At 29.5% G+C, this 14,433-nt stretch overlaps 1 protein-coding gene across 1 annotated transcript in view; it reads right to left on the bottom strand.

The window, feature by feature from the left end:
- Positions 1-2,402: 2,402 nt before the first annotated feature.
- LOC106463218 (peroxisomal multifunctional enzyme type 2-like) overlaps positions 2,403-14,433 on the bottom strand; it is a 50,633-nt gene continuing 38,602 nt past the window's right edge. The window contains exons 23-31 of the mRNA XM_013923212.2: positions 13,706-13,832; positions 12,637-12,767; positions 11,868-11,999; positions 10,752-10,890; positions 10,050-10,177; positions 8,172-8,309; positions 7,445-7,586; positions 5,670-5,800; positions 2,403-4,570 (exon numbers count right to left, since the gene is read on the bottom strand). Coding sequence (XP_013778666.1) covers positions 4,481-4,570; positions 5,670-5,800; positions 7,445-7,586; positions 8,172-8,309; positions 10,050-10,177; positions 10,752-10,890; positions 11,868-11,999; positions 12,637-12,767; positions 13,706-13,832 — 1,158 coding nt within the window. The 3' untranslated portion in view covers positions 2,403-4,480. The remainder of the gene's footprint in view (positions 4,571-5,669; positions 5,801-7,444; positions 7,587-8,171; positions 8,310-10,049; positions 10,178-10,751; positions 10,891-11,867; positions 12,000-12,636; positions 12,768-13,705; positions 13,833-14,433) is intronic.

The raw sequence follows: 14,433 nt of genomic DNA, 5'->3' as shown, positions 1-14,433 counted from the left end.
TTGCAAATATACACATAAACAAAAATGCCCTTCTTCATAGAAAATTACATATATACAGAAAAATAACTTTAATAATGATTATTATGTTTAAATTAATTAGAAATGAAATCCCTTAACCCAATATGCAGGGGGCGGGGGCGAGTATGTTGAATTGACCCTGTATTGGAGAAAGAATGGTGGCTATAATTCCAAATTTACTACATGTATCTATAAAACAATGTGGTTAACTTTGAGAAAAATGTACAAGTCTGTTGTACACAGAAAATAAGATGTGTTACAAAAGTATTTGTACTCAAAATATCTCTGTCAACAGACAGTCAGTCTTATTCAGACTCAAACAAGTTGTAGTGCAAGGTGATGTTCATGTGAAGAATAAAAATACTTTTGTCCATATTGTATTTGCATAACTTCTAGAACCACTGAAATGCATATCTACAATTTTTTTTCAGTATCCCTGTATATTTTATCTGGTATTTACCATGAACTGGTGCTAAATCAGCAATGAAGAGTGCAATGAATACTTCAGAACTCTTGACATCAAATACAAAATACTATGCTTAATGGCACTCTGTAAAAGACTATGGCATGTAATAATGAATTACATATTAAGCCTAAACCTTTTCACAATGAAATACATGGAATTAAGCCCATCAATAAAGGTAAACATAGAAAAATGAAAACCTTTTAACAAAGTTAATAATTATAATTTAACATAACACAAGTAGCGAAAATTACTAAATGAACCATTTGACAATGAAAAAAAGTAAAAGAAAACTTGTTTCACAAGAAAATATCAAAATGCACAAAACTCCATTTAAAATACAACAAAATGGGCCCTTCAAAGGTACATACAAATCACAAAAAACAACAGTAAATCCCCCTTTCATTTGAACAGAAGTGAAACACAATCAAAATACAAACTAAACAAGTTACACACAAAAAAAAATTAGGTTAATAATGAAAGCGATAAAAATACATCCTGAAATTAGTTCAATGATAGAATTAAAATATTAGGTAAAGGCAAAACATACCTATAAATCAGGGAGGGATAAATTTACAACTCAACCAGAGTCAGCACATGGCTCCATTCTCCATCACCTTAGCTTCACCAGTGTTATGATTAGCCTGTGTGGTGGTTTTGAAAACATCTTTGGCTTTGGCCCTTCTGATATCCATTGTAGAGAGTCCAAGCCTCAGTCCTGTTGGTGGCCATCTTCTGACAGTGTTATTTGTATACTCAAATCTGCTCTAGTGGGAGGGGTAGATTGTTAAAACTTACGTAGTTTGGTTTGGAGCTCCACTCTTGATAGTATCTGGGCTTGTTCCCAACATCTTTTGATATTGCCTCATGGGATTTGAAGGCAAAAAAGGTTAACCTACAATCAGATTTTTTGTTAATTTCATGAGTCATTTTTTAATTTATTTTAAGTTTCTCTTTTGATATCAGTACCACATTTTCTTCACTGAATTAATTTGACCTCCATTGGACACATCAGTCATTGAGAGAACACTATCAATACTGACCTCATTTACTCTGAAGGAGCTAGCTGGGTTTATACCATCAATGAAGGGGTGTCAGTCTCAAAGCAGGACTTACCTCCATCCAGAGAAGGGAGGGATACTTCTTAATCTGGTGTAGGAAGAATAACAGCTATTTGTGAATTAGGAAAGTTTTCCTCAAAGTTGGGCAACAAATCATTGTTCACTGATCTCATACAGAAATAAGCCTGTAATTGAGAGTTTTTGTCATAAAGAATATTGTATAGAATTTACAGCTTATAGGCCAAAAAGCACATAAAATTAAAAGATTTTTCTTTCACCAATTCTTTTGTTTCGAGATGCCACTGAATTATTACTTGAGAATGTAGTCATAACTGCCTGTGTTCAAATGGAGGATATGAAACTGTGAAACTATGTATCTACACTATGGGCATAAAAATACTATTGTAATAATTTAGACATTTAAAAGCTACAATAAAATTTTGTGATTTTTTAATTTTAATAAATCTTAACTATTTCTGTGCAGGATAAACCACTGTATGACCAAGTTGGTTAAGGTAAAAACAGTTACACAAATTATAGTACAAACTTAGCAAGTGTTACCACAGTTATTGTTCTTGTGATACATGTAGCTTAAGAACTACAATAATGATAATGTCTTAGCTATGATTTTAAAGTTATTTTCGTTTTATTTTTTGTTCTGTCCTCTGCAAGTGTGATACTTTTTATTGACCAGGAAATTACTAGGGTTAATCAACAAAAACAAAACTACATGTTTAGCTACATGAGAAATGTTCATACACAAGTGTTATATATATATATAAAACTATTGATATATTATGAGCCTAACACAACATAACACTGTTCCCCATTTTTTTTATACTTTGTGAAAACAAAACAAAGACTTTATACAAAATTTATTCCTTATAATATGAACATTACATATTGAAAAATGAGAAATAAGTTTCAGACATGTTGAAGAATAATTGTTTTTACATTTGTTATAGGTGCTTAAAAATTACATCATTTGATTTTTTAACTTTGACCAAATTCATGAACCTATACACAAAATTTCTATTCATACTATGATTCACCAATTACCTTTTTCATTTAGTGAAGAGGTTAAACTAATATTTTGATTATAACATATTCATTTTCAATAACTGATACCTAGAACTGAGGAATTTAAGGAGTACAAAATGCCCTTTTAATTTCTTATCATGAGTTCATCTTAATTTTATATTTACCTTCCAAAAGGTACAATCTCCCAAGATTAAAAAACAAATATAATACAAAATGACTAATGAGTAACTTAGAACAGTAAATATAGTATTGATTACAAATATTTGTAGCTTCTGTTTCATCTAAAATTATAAACTTATATTTTAATAGTTGTAATACTTTAACCATTTCAATATGAGTATTCTAAAAGGCACCTACCTGGAACCCCTCAGTGTCTGAATCAAAATGGTATTGAATCACCCTAGCTCAAACTTATGTTAACAATTTCTAAAGCATTCATAAAAATATTAATACAATACCACAACAATGATAACTGTTTTAAAGAAACAATCAATTTTGATCATTTCAGATATTTGATTTCTAAACACATTGAATACTGCATGATACACTTTGAAGGAGCTACTACTTAATGAGAAGAAAAAAAAAGACTGAAACTGAATATGTTGTCATAGATACCAAAAATATGGTCTGTTTGGATAAAACTACTTTTCACAAAACCATCAATTTTAAAAGTTAGGCTATGATATTCACAGCAACATCTTTTGACCACTATTAGAAAAAAAAAAGGCAATTGCTAGATAAACAAGTCTACAGCAGCAGTTCATTTTATTACTCCTGTAAGCATAAAAACTAATCTATTAATTATATTAATTAATTGAAGTCTGATATATCTCATGCATACACTTATGACATCATCACACCTGTTGTTCCACACAAAAGTGAATAAACAACATTGATGATACAAAATTAAAATTACAGCAGGCATCAAACATAGAAATAAAAAAATGTACAAGATATACATGAATTTATGATTTCTATGTTAACAAACTGAAAATTACTTTTAGGGTTAAATTTTCCTATTTATTTAAGTTTAAGAAAAAAGAATCGTTTTTTAAATATTACCTCAGAATTTACTGTAATATACTGGCTATGACCTTTCAAGTATGTTTTACTAAACAAAATATACTTCAAATGAAAATAATGTGTATATGGAACTGTTGTATCATCCATCCCGTCTAAAATGTTTGCAGCGAGTTGTAGGACTGCATCTGTTTGAAGTTTAAAGTTTTGGCTTCTGCGTTGATAAAGTTTGTTTGAATTTATGCACAAAGCTACACAATGGGCTATCTGTGCTCTGCCCACCACGGGTATCAAAACTCGGTTTCTAGCATTGTAAGTCCGCAGACATACCGCTGTGCCACTGGGGGCACCCGCGTTGATAAAGAGCATCATACTTAGATGCTTCGACCTGATGAGGGTCACAGCATGGAGACGAAAACATGATACAGTCCAGAAAAAATTTAACTTCACTACAACCTACTCTGCCTAAAAATTCCTCTAAATCAAGTCTTTCTCAGTATAAGCATTTTTATTACTTATAAAAAACAAAAGACAATTTATGATTTTTCACTTCTCAAAATAAAGTTATATTAATATTGTGCTTTTATTACAGTTCATAAAGAGATAATTCTTATTAATTCTTTTGATACAATATTACCAAAACTGTTGAGTAATACAAACCTAAAGATAACCATTATTTTATAACTATAATGTATCACAAGATATAAAAGGATATTATTAAACCATGTCCCCATTATTTATAGCAAATTGTTGAAGAGCCTATAATGCAGACTATTATTATTACAAATTTCATCAAACAAACATTCCCTCTTAAGTCGCATACAATTCTCTTAAAACAGGAATGATGATTCAAACACTTTTTTTTCCCTATTTTCTTCTACAACTTAGCTTGAGGAGAAATCAGGTTTTGCAACTTTTCTGCCAAAGCTACATTTCCACTAACTTTCAGTTTTCTAGCCATTATTGCCTATAATGACAAAAACAAGAGATAAGTTTTTATTATACTTCTTGCTCAATTTATGAGTTTATAAACTTTCATCCAAGCAACATATAAATGAAAAATGTGTTTGAGAAAAATCCATCAATAAAAACTTGTGTAAAAAAATTAGTGTTTTTTTTTTTCAAAAACAGAATTTTTATAAATTTTACCTCTTGAAGATTTTCACTTGTAATTAGAATCTCTGGTATAGGTACAAAATTGCAAGTGTTACAAAATGTACTAGATGATGGCCCAATACTTCTTTATACATACACAGTGATTTGTTTTAAACTGTAAATTTATTGTGTTTGACAAAGAAACAAAATTACTGATTTTGTTATCAATCTTTCAAGGGTTGCAAGCATACAACTTACATGATACATTAAAAATGATATGAAATGTTAATTTTATTGAATAAACAAATCTATTTAGAGATTTAGTTTGCATTCAAAATTGAAAGACAATTCTTCACAAGTAGCAAATCATACAAGCTTTTAAGCTACATGGACCTTGCATAGATTAAAGTCTGATATTTATTTGTTAAAATTAAAAACTTACAATATTAAAAGTTGGATAAATCCTCAATGTTTATTTTCTTGTCAAAATTATTTATTAAAATATAAGAAACTGTTCATTTCTTCATGTTGAAATCCTTGGAAAATTGGCATGACAGAAATTTGAGATGAATTCGTTTTAATTTCTTGATATTCCTCAGTTAAGTTATCTTTCAACTACAGAAATAACAGACTCTTAAAATTAAAACTGAAATATTTGAAATAAACTTGTTATTGAAAATGTTTTATATTAATGTCTTTGGTGAATGGGACCAACATACATAATGAAATAAATTTCTGTTTATGGATTTTTGGATATTTTTTAAGGGTTGTATAGTTTGGTTTTAAAACCATTACAGGGTGGGAAAAATATGATATAAAGCCAAAAAAATCATTGTAAATTTTCCATGACAGAGCATAAAATAGACCTAGTGTAAAATGAGTTTTTTTTTTGTAAATATAATAATGGTAACTACAGCTTAATAACCACACATTCAGAACAGTTTAGAATTAGAAAATAAGTAAAATCTAACCTTTTTTGGATCCATTCCACCTGTAACTATCTCAGTTAAATCACTGTCTTCTAAGGTTAATGTACAATCAGCTTTTCCAGTTTTGGGTGCTCCTCTATATATAGCTCCTATACCAGTCTTTAAATCAGTAGCTAAAAATAAAACATTATACTTTGATACATCTGCATAAACTATCATTACTACAATAATACGCACAACCTTACTTACAATATTTATAATTTCTATATTATTCACAAAATGAATTTCCTCAAAAGTACTGCATAAACTATCATTACTACAATAATACACACAACCTTACTTACAATATTTATAATTTCTATATTATTCACAAAATGAGTTTCCTCAAAAGTACTGCATAAACTATCATTACTACAATAATACACACAACCTTACTTACAATATTTATAATTTCTATATTATTCACAAAATGAATTTCCTCAAAAGTTACTGCATAAACTATCATTACTACAATAATACACACATCCTTACTTACAATATTTAATTTATATATCAATCACAAAATTAGTTTCCTCAAAAGTTATAAACATTCTGCTATTTATTTCTCTTTAAAGAAAATAAATCTATGTAAATAATTCACTATACAAATTCAGTAATAGTGGTTTGTTTGTTTGAAGTTAAGCACAAAGCTACACAATGGGCTATCTGTGCTCTGCCCACCATGGGTATTGAAACACGGTTTCTAGCATTGTAAGTCCGCTGCGGACATACCACTGTGCCACGGTAGGGGGGGGCAGTAATAGTGGTCGCTTTCTATCAATAATTTCTGTTATTAAATACAAACAAAATGGATTAAAAATGGGTGAATACAACTTTGAAAAAACATAATTTGTCAAACACAGAACACTTGGTAGTAAAAATGTATGGGTGTGGAAGGGGAGGTGATGTTGTATCACAGTAAAACTATTGGTTAAATCACATAGTTCTTTGCTAGCCCAATATGGATTTTCAGTTATAAGTGTGTGTATATACACTGCAATTTCAATTCAATATCAGATGAGACATGCTATGCATTAAGATTTGTTGTTTCATGAATTACGAAGTAAACAGAATTTCAATTACAACTCTGCACCTTCAAACACAGACAGCTTGATAAAGGCCTTTTTAGCAGCAGCATACGATAAACAAAGTATAATTGAAATATTAATACATAAACATTTCTTACAAGAAACTCCAATCGGATCAGTAGAAAATTGTGTGGTTTAAATTTTGAATCAGTATTACTGTAATGTGATATCACACACAGTTATTAATACAGTTTTGGTTTATTGTAACTTATCGAAATAATTATGCTTGACAGCACATAATAACATTAATAAATCTCTGTTGAATATTTTGATAACTAAATAAACTGGTTTGGAGAGAATGCTTTAAGAAGATACTGAACCTCTGTTCACTTACTTTTATGTTTTAAACTAAAATGCTTAAAAAATGGAAGTTATAATCTGTATTAACAGACTGGAACACGTTTATATATAAATATATATCACTCTAAAAAGCTAAAACCCATAAAAAACAAACAAAAAAACTTATACATTAAGTTAAAGCATCTGTCAAGACCTTATTCAAATGTATTATGACAAAAGATGCACTATAATTATACTGTCACTAGAAAATCATCTTTAACTCTATTACATTGTTTCCTAACACATTATTTATGCCAACTTACATAAATTCCACAGACATAGAAGAAAAACATAAAACAATGTGAGAACAAATTCTGTGATCAACCACTAAGTATTAACACAACTGCTTACTCCACTGGGCTGTTGGCGATCCATTCTTCAAGATGTTCCACTCATACACTGCTTGTGTCTTAGTAACAATGGCTGGAGTTCTTCCAACTCTTTTGGCAAAATCGAGGAAGATGTAATCACTCCTGATGTCTGTACGAAGAGGCTATTACACATACATAAAATGTTATCATGCATAAAACACTAACTAATTAATATAATAAATTCAGCCTACCATTAATCTACCACAATGTTTGCTTCTATCAATTGCAAAAAACACTGGAAGTACAAGTTTAACCTAATAATTAATACCTTTACATGCTTTTCTATGAATTTACTCCAGTTATAAATAACACAAAAAACATATAAATGATCTTTATTCGCTATAACAAAATTCTGAATAGGAAGCACAAAGAATTAGTTTCATAAAACTCACAGCTTTGTGGGAACTGTAATCTGTGATACAGACAAGTAAATATATACCCTAAACAAACGTGACAATAAACATGCTCATAGATATTAACATTATGTTTCAAAATACCACTTTTAATTCTGTCTTGATTTCTAAGTTCTTACTTTTTCCCGATAAAATTGGAGCAACAAGTAGCAATTCAATGGTACATCCAGATTTTGTGATTACCAACTTGTTCAATTCAATATCTTCTCCTCTGATAAAACTGGGACAAGTGGCAATTTAATCGTACAACAGGATTTAAAGATTTCAAACTTGTGCAACGTAATCATTTCTTACCTTTTCCTCCGATAAAATGGGGGCAACAAGTGGCAATTCAACAGCACGCCCAGATTTCATAATTTCCTGCCAGAGCTTATTCATTCTTTGTGTCAGCATTATATTTCCTCGCAACTTTAATTTTCCTGTCATAAAAGCCTAAACAAAGAGCAGAAACTACCCGTCATTATTTTCAAATTGATTAGCTTGAAACAAAACATTAGTTTTACATCAAAGTTGCTCATAATTATTATATAATAAATAAATATTGACTTGTGAACGGAGCTACATACTTAGGTCAAAAAGTAAAAATCAACTTTTTACTTGTTTACGTTATACTGAAATGTTTCATATCTTACCTGTAATACTTTTTTTAATGTGTACGAGCAAAGTCAATGGTGCTTGTGTTTACGAATACTTCACAACACAATAAGCAAATATTTCTTAGGTCTTTTTGGTTTCTCTTAACCATTCTATTTCGAAAAGATTATTATTCTGCATAGAACATGTATGATGATGGATTTAAAATCTCTTTCTAAACCTTGTTTTGTGCTTCGGGATGAATATTATTATAATCATCATATTCTTAAAAGAAAATTGTATTGTAACTATATTTGAGAAGCAGCTAATCTTTTATCATTTTACTTCTCAAAAATTTCATAAAACCTGGAAAGAATCTTCCATTTAACTTGGAGTCTTTTGTTACACAACCTGTTACTGGTTTTGCTAGTAACATTAATAGCATGTTGCAGAAATGTGTAAAATATGACACATACCTATTAATACCAACATAAAAAGTGGTATCTACTGTTACAATGCTTGAAACTAAGAGTAAAACAAAACCTATATTTAAAACTGATTACAAGGAAGTAATGGCTGGAGTCCAATGGCCCAGTGTTAGGCTAATTGAACAAAATATAATGACAAACAGAAAAGTAACAAGCTTACTCAGCCATATTGTGACTCTTACAACTAAAAATTATGGAAATATTAAATTATCCAAGTTACATAGAAATGGGACCTGGTTGGTAAAGAATTTTTTTATTGCTTTTTTGGTGCTTTATGCATTGCTTTTCCTGTATTAAAAAAAAGCAACAGATTTGTGCAAAAAAAAAGTGTGTTCAAACCCTAGAATTCCACATAAGGTATGTAACTTTATTTCATGTTTTTCCAAACTTTGAAAAGGGATTCTTCACAAATTAATGCTACGATAGCTTTTTGGTAAAAAGATAATATGAATATGGCACAGTATTTCAGTAGCATGATATTAAGATTGCTGCACAAAATTTTATTAACATTATACTAAGATTAGAGTACAAAATGTTAATAGCATGATACAAACATGACAGTACAAATTTTAGTAGCATGATACAGTACAAAACTGTAGTAGAATGACACTAATATTAAAACATTTGAGTAACTTGATACTGTAAAAAGACAGCAGAATACTAGCATTACAGCAAAGTATTTGAGTTTAACCAAAAACTTTCAAAATATTAACACGTCTGCAAAATTACTACTTTTACATATAAAAACGATATTGAGCATGAACTACTAATTAATTACATCTTCACATTAATCGCAAGTTATAAGAACATTGAGGAGATTCTCATAAAAGTTTTAATAACAGATATATTTTGAAAGTCTGACATGCTTTACACTTAAATCAAATATCTCCCTTACTGCAAAAAAATCAATGCTGTAGGTCTTAAGTTTAAGCTACTAGTAACTGCCAATAATGTACATGCTTATAGTTTCACTGCCAAGTGTTTGGTCTAAACAGACCATTTTAGGTGTCAAACAGAGATATTTTATCCTCCTCAACACAAAAGTTTTATAATCACAATCCTTACATTTACAAATACTAATGGTTACACCCTCTCACGAATATGTAATTACCCTTTGGGGATTCATCTTTCCTAACATGAGCTTTATCAAGTCTTCATCTTCTAGTGTGATGGAACAGTCTGGTTTCTGTTTTGGAGGTCCTCTATATATAAGACCTTTTGGTGTCTTCAAGTCAACAGCTGAAATGATTTAGACATCATTTCAAAAATTAAACATAACTAATTCTCTGTATTACTTACTTGTATGGACTTTAACAAAATGTGCAGAGAACAGATTAATTACTCTATTTAGCTCTATTAATGGTTTTATTGAATGGTTATAAGACTTTCACAGTTATTAATGAATATTCAGTTTAAAGTAATCACACATTAAAAATTTCTAATGTCAAAGATAGAACGAAACTATTAATTTGAAGCAAATTCTTCCATTAAATTTCTCTATAGATCTGGACAGCTCATGAATAGCAAAAAATTTTCTATGACTCTTTCACAAATGAGGGACATAGATCACTGTTCTAGTATGGTTCAGTAAAATCTACTAGTGCTCTTATATATGTGTACTGTTTTGTTTGTTCAAAGACAGCTTAGGATTATTATTTTATCGGTAATTTTACAATAAAAGTATATATATATGTTTTGTCTTTACTGCAGCCAACCTCGATATCTCTTGAGACTCACAATTTCAGAATCTCTGGGTTAAGTTACTTATAAGTTGCAGTTTCTTTCCAGGTGAAAATAAGTCTTTCATACTCACTCCATTCTTCTGCTTTCTTCCCTTGTTTCAATATTATCCAATGAAAAACAACCTTCATTTTTTTAGCTAGTTCTGGTTCTTCTGGGATACGTTCAGCAAAAATTTTGAAAATAAGTTCACTTTTCAAGCCCAACAGAGGCTGAAAAGAAGCATAAAAAAAGTAAACATTACATGTACTTATACTTCTAACAAAATTAAAATCAATTGATATTATTGAGTTACAGAATGTGAATGACTAGGTCATGGTAAGAAAGCTTAGTGTGAAGTTATATATTAATCATTATCACTGCATTATAGAAACACATTTAAGCATGTTTTTGCATTGCTTTGTTTATTGTGTCCAGTACATTATACATTATTCAGCTTGCCACTAAAGTAAACATACAAGCTCAAATGTAAAAATACATATCAAATACTAGTTTGGCTACTAGAATAAGAAACTTGGCTAATGTTTCCTATTGAAAAGCACCCTAATTTCTAAGACAATATTTAGCCCACTGTAAATTATACCAAGTCATTGCAGGTTAAGTACAAGGTTCTATTATATTCACTTTATTATCATATTACACGGAAGAAAAAAAAAGTAGATATAACAATACTTTAGTGAACCTTCATGACTCATAAAATTATCTTCCAGCAACACCAACAAAATAATGCTAATGAAACAGGCATATTTAAGTTTAAAAGGAATTTTCTATTTGTACAGTCATGTAAAAATTTGGATATATATATATATATATAATTAAGTTTAAAAAATTTCCATTTCAGGAGCAGAAACAAAGCATATTTAATGTACTTCAGGATTTAAAAACACCTTTAGATATTGCATATAACAACACACACTGAGCTTAATTATACAACAGAGTCAGTAAAGTGCAAACTCTATTTATACATTTATCACAGCAAAACACTATTAAACATAAAATATTTTTCATAATTCTTATATAATTGGTTTCCAAAAATGGTAAGCATACTATAATATATTAGTTTTTAGACTGGTATTTTTGTGACATATGTTGAAAATAACAAACATTTCACAAACTAATCAAGTAAAAGACACACGTTAAAGTTTATACAAGAACCAGTTTGAAATCTAAAACCTATAAAATGACTTACTTCTGTAAATTTAGTAGGCTTTGGTTTAGTTGTTTTTGGTTTCTCTCTCTCTTCATCTTTTTCCCACAAATCTTGTAGTTTCTGAGAAGCCATGATATCCCCAGAAATCTTCAACTTTCCAGTCATAAAGGCCTGAAATAAATAAAACTAAATGAAATGGGCACTTTCTTATGACTCTAGGTAAGTTAATCTGTACATGATGTTAGTTATCCATATTAACATAACAGAAATATTACTTTTAGAAAATAACTCAAAATTCAAACGACAGATGGTATATCTTAATCATCTGAATGGAAAAAAGATATACTTTTCATAAGGAATAGATCACATATTTTTTGAAAAATCCAAAGTAGTACCTATCTAAACAGTTAAAAAAAGGATAATGCTCTCTTTACAACAGACTTTGAAGAAACTTGGTTAACTTAAACAATGAGAAATATAATACTGAATCAATTTTTCCTTTATGACTAGTGTTTTTCAAAACACATTTAGATTTGAAATGATAAACAGTACTCAGGATTAGAGTTTTAGTTTTACTGTTAATCTTACTTTAATCTTTACTGATAAAATTATTATTTCAAGATGATAACAATCAAATAAAAAATATTCACTAAAAATGTGTATACAATTAATAATCAGATGAAATTTTCTTTAACTGTAAACCAAAAAAAAGTTCCTTTTATCATTAGAAGTGGACATAAAAACAACAACAACAAAAAAGTCTATACTAATAATTTTCCCTTAAAATCCCCAAATCTTAATAGCTAACCTTCTGTGGGTCTAATTTGCCTGCTACAAGTTTGTCAAGTATGTCATCATCCATTGTTAAGATGCAGTCAGCTTTTCCCTGTTTGGCTTCACCCTGGTACACAGAGCCATTCCCATGTTTTAAGTCAGTAACTATAACAAAATTGTAAAAAAATAATAATTGGAATATGGTAATGCTCCATGGTCAAGAACATATTTTGAATATTAGATCAGAATTTATGTTTTCAGTTTTGAAAATTAATGGTGAAAGCTCTAAAAGGAGCTCAAAATGTAATCTTGCAATCCAGAAAAACAGCAGAAATCCACATATCTCAGTTAATTTTCTGACATTTATTTTACAAGATGTTTAAAAAATCCTACAAAAAGTGAAAGATAAGTTTCATTATATTTTATAAACTTACTATCGATAAATTGAGCTACTACTGAGACTATGAAATTTCGAACCACATAGATCCTACGTACTAGAGATTCTCAAGTACAGTTTGCACCTAATTTCAAATGCTATGTATTTATTTCCTTGCATAGATCAATAAAATCTACATGAACAATTCAAGCTCCTTCTATCCACAGTGTTTTTAAGATATTCAGCTGAAGATGGTAAATAACAAAAAGGCAAGATGAAAAGATTTGAGGTAGTCAGAGACCAGAACAAATTTCTAAATTGTACATTTTAAAACAACCCAAAATCTTTCAGTACATACATATTTATTTTCCTTGAGCAATTGTTGCTATATACATACAATCTGGGACTTTGATTTGTGTATCCAATAATATAGTCTTGAATGAAAATACAAGTTAATTTATTTGATTCTACACCTCTGGTAAAATAAAGCTTTTAAAATACATATAACTCAGTTTGTGTGATTTACTCTATAAATGTTTTTCAGTCCATTTTTATTATTTTCACATGAAAAAAAACAACAACAAATGAAACCATGTACTTTTCTGAAAATAGTTTACTAACGCTTTCTCAGATTTAACTTATAAATAATTTACTGTCCTCCACCTAAATACACAGAATTTTACATATATATTTATAATAACACTTATTTTACAGTTGAAACACTTACTCCATCTTCCAACTTCCTGTCCATCTTTTGTGATATTCCACTGATACACTGTGTTGACTGAAGAAACTAAATCAGGGTTCTCACTTAGTTTACGAGCTACAGCTTCAAACACTGCTGTACTTTTCAACTGTGTGATAAAACAATGATTTGTATAAATTAACTCCAACCCTATAGAAACTTGTAACAAACATTCCAGAAAATACCAAAACTACGATACAGAAATAATAATGAATGAAACTGACAATTTTTTTAATGTTGGCTAAGGATTTCAAACATATTAACTATTGAGACACAAATGAAGTCAAATGAAGAAGTTGAGTTTGAAAATACCAACTTTTGACTTGCCACTGACAACTAGTGTTACTGATTGTTTGCTTATTTTTAGCACAAAGCTACACAGTGGACTATCTGTACTCTGTCCACTGCAAGGAGTCAAACCCAGGATTTTATACTTGTAAGTTTGTAAACTTAGTGCTGACACAGTACAGAACAGTGTCACTGAAGGAAAACAGCTCATGTAGTGTGTTTATACCACACTTTTGGAATTAGTTTACTATATAAAAGCACAGATATTCATTGATTTGCCAAGTTAAAGTTTTCATCTTCAATGAAAATGATGTAAAAGTTTTAGATATATTAATTTTAAAAACAACAAAAAATCTAATAAATTAAGCAACTCTAATTTCTTCTAGTCCAGCCGAACCATTGAAATGAAAGAACAGTTATCT

The sequence above is a fragment of the Limulus polyphemus genome, unplaced genomic scaffold, assembly GCF_000517525.1.
Source record: "Limulus polyphemus unplaced genomic scaffold, Limulus_polyphemus-2.1.2 Scaffold1350, whole genome shotgun sequence".
In the NCBI taxonomy this organism is placed as follows: Eukaryota; Metazoa; Arthropoda; class Merostomata; order Xiphosura; family Limulidae; genus Limulus; species Limulus polyphemus.
The sequence above is the reverse complement of the archived record's forward strand: the minus strand, read 5'-3'. Positions and strand labels throughout refer to the sequence as shown.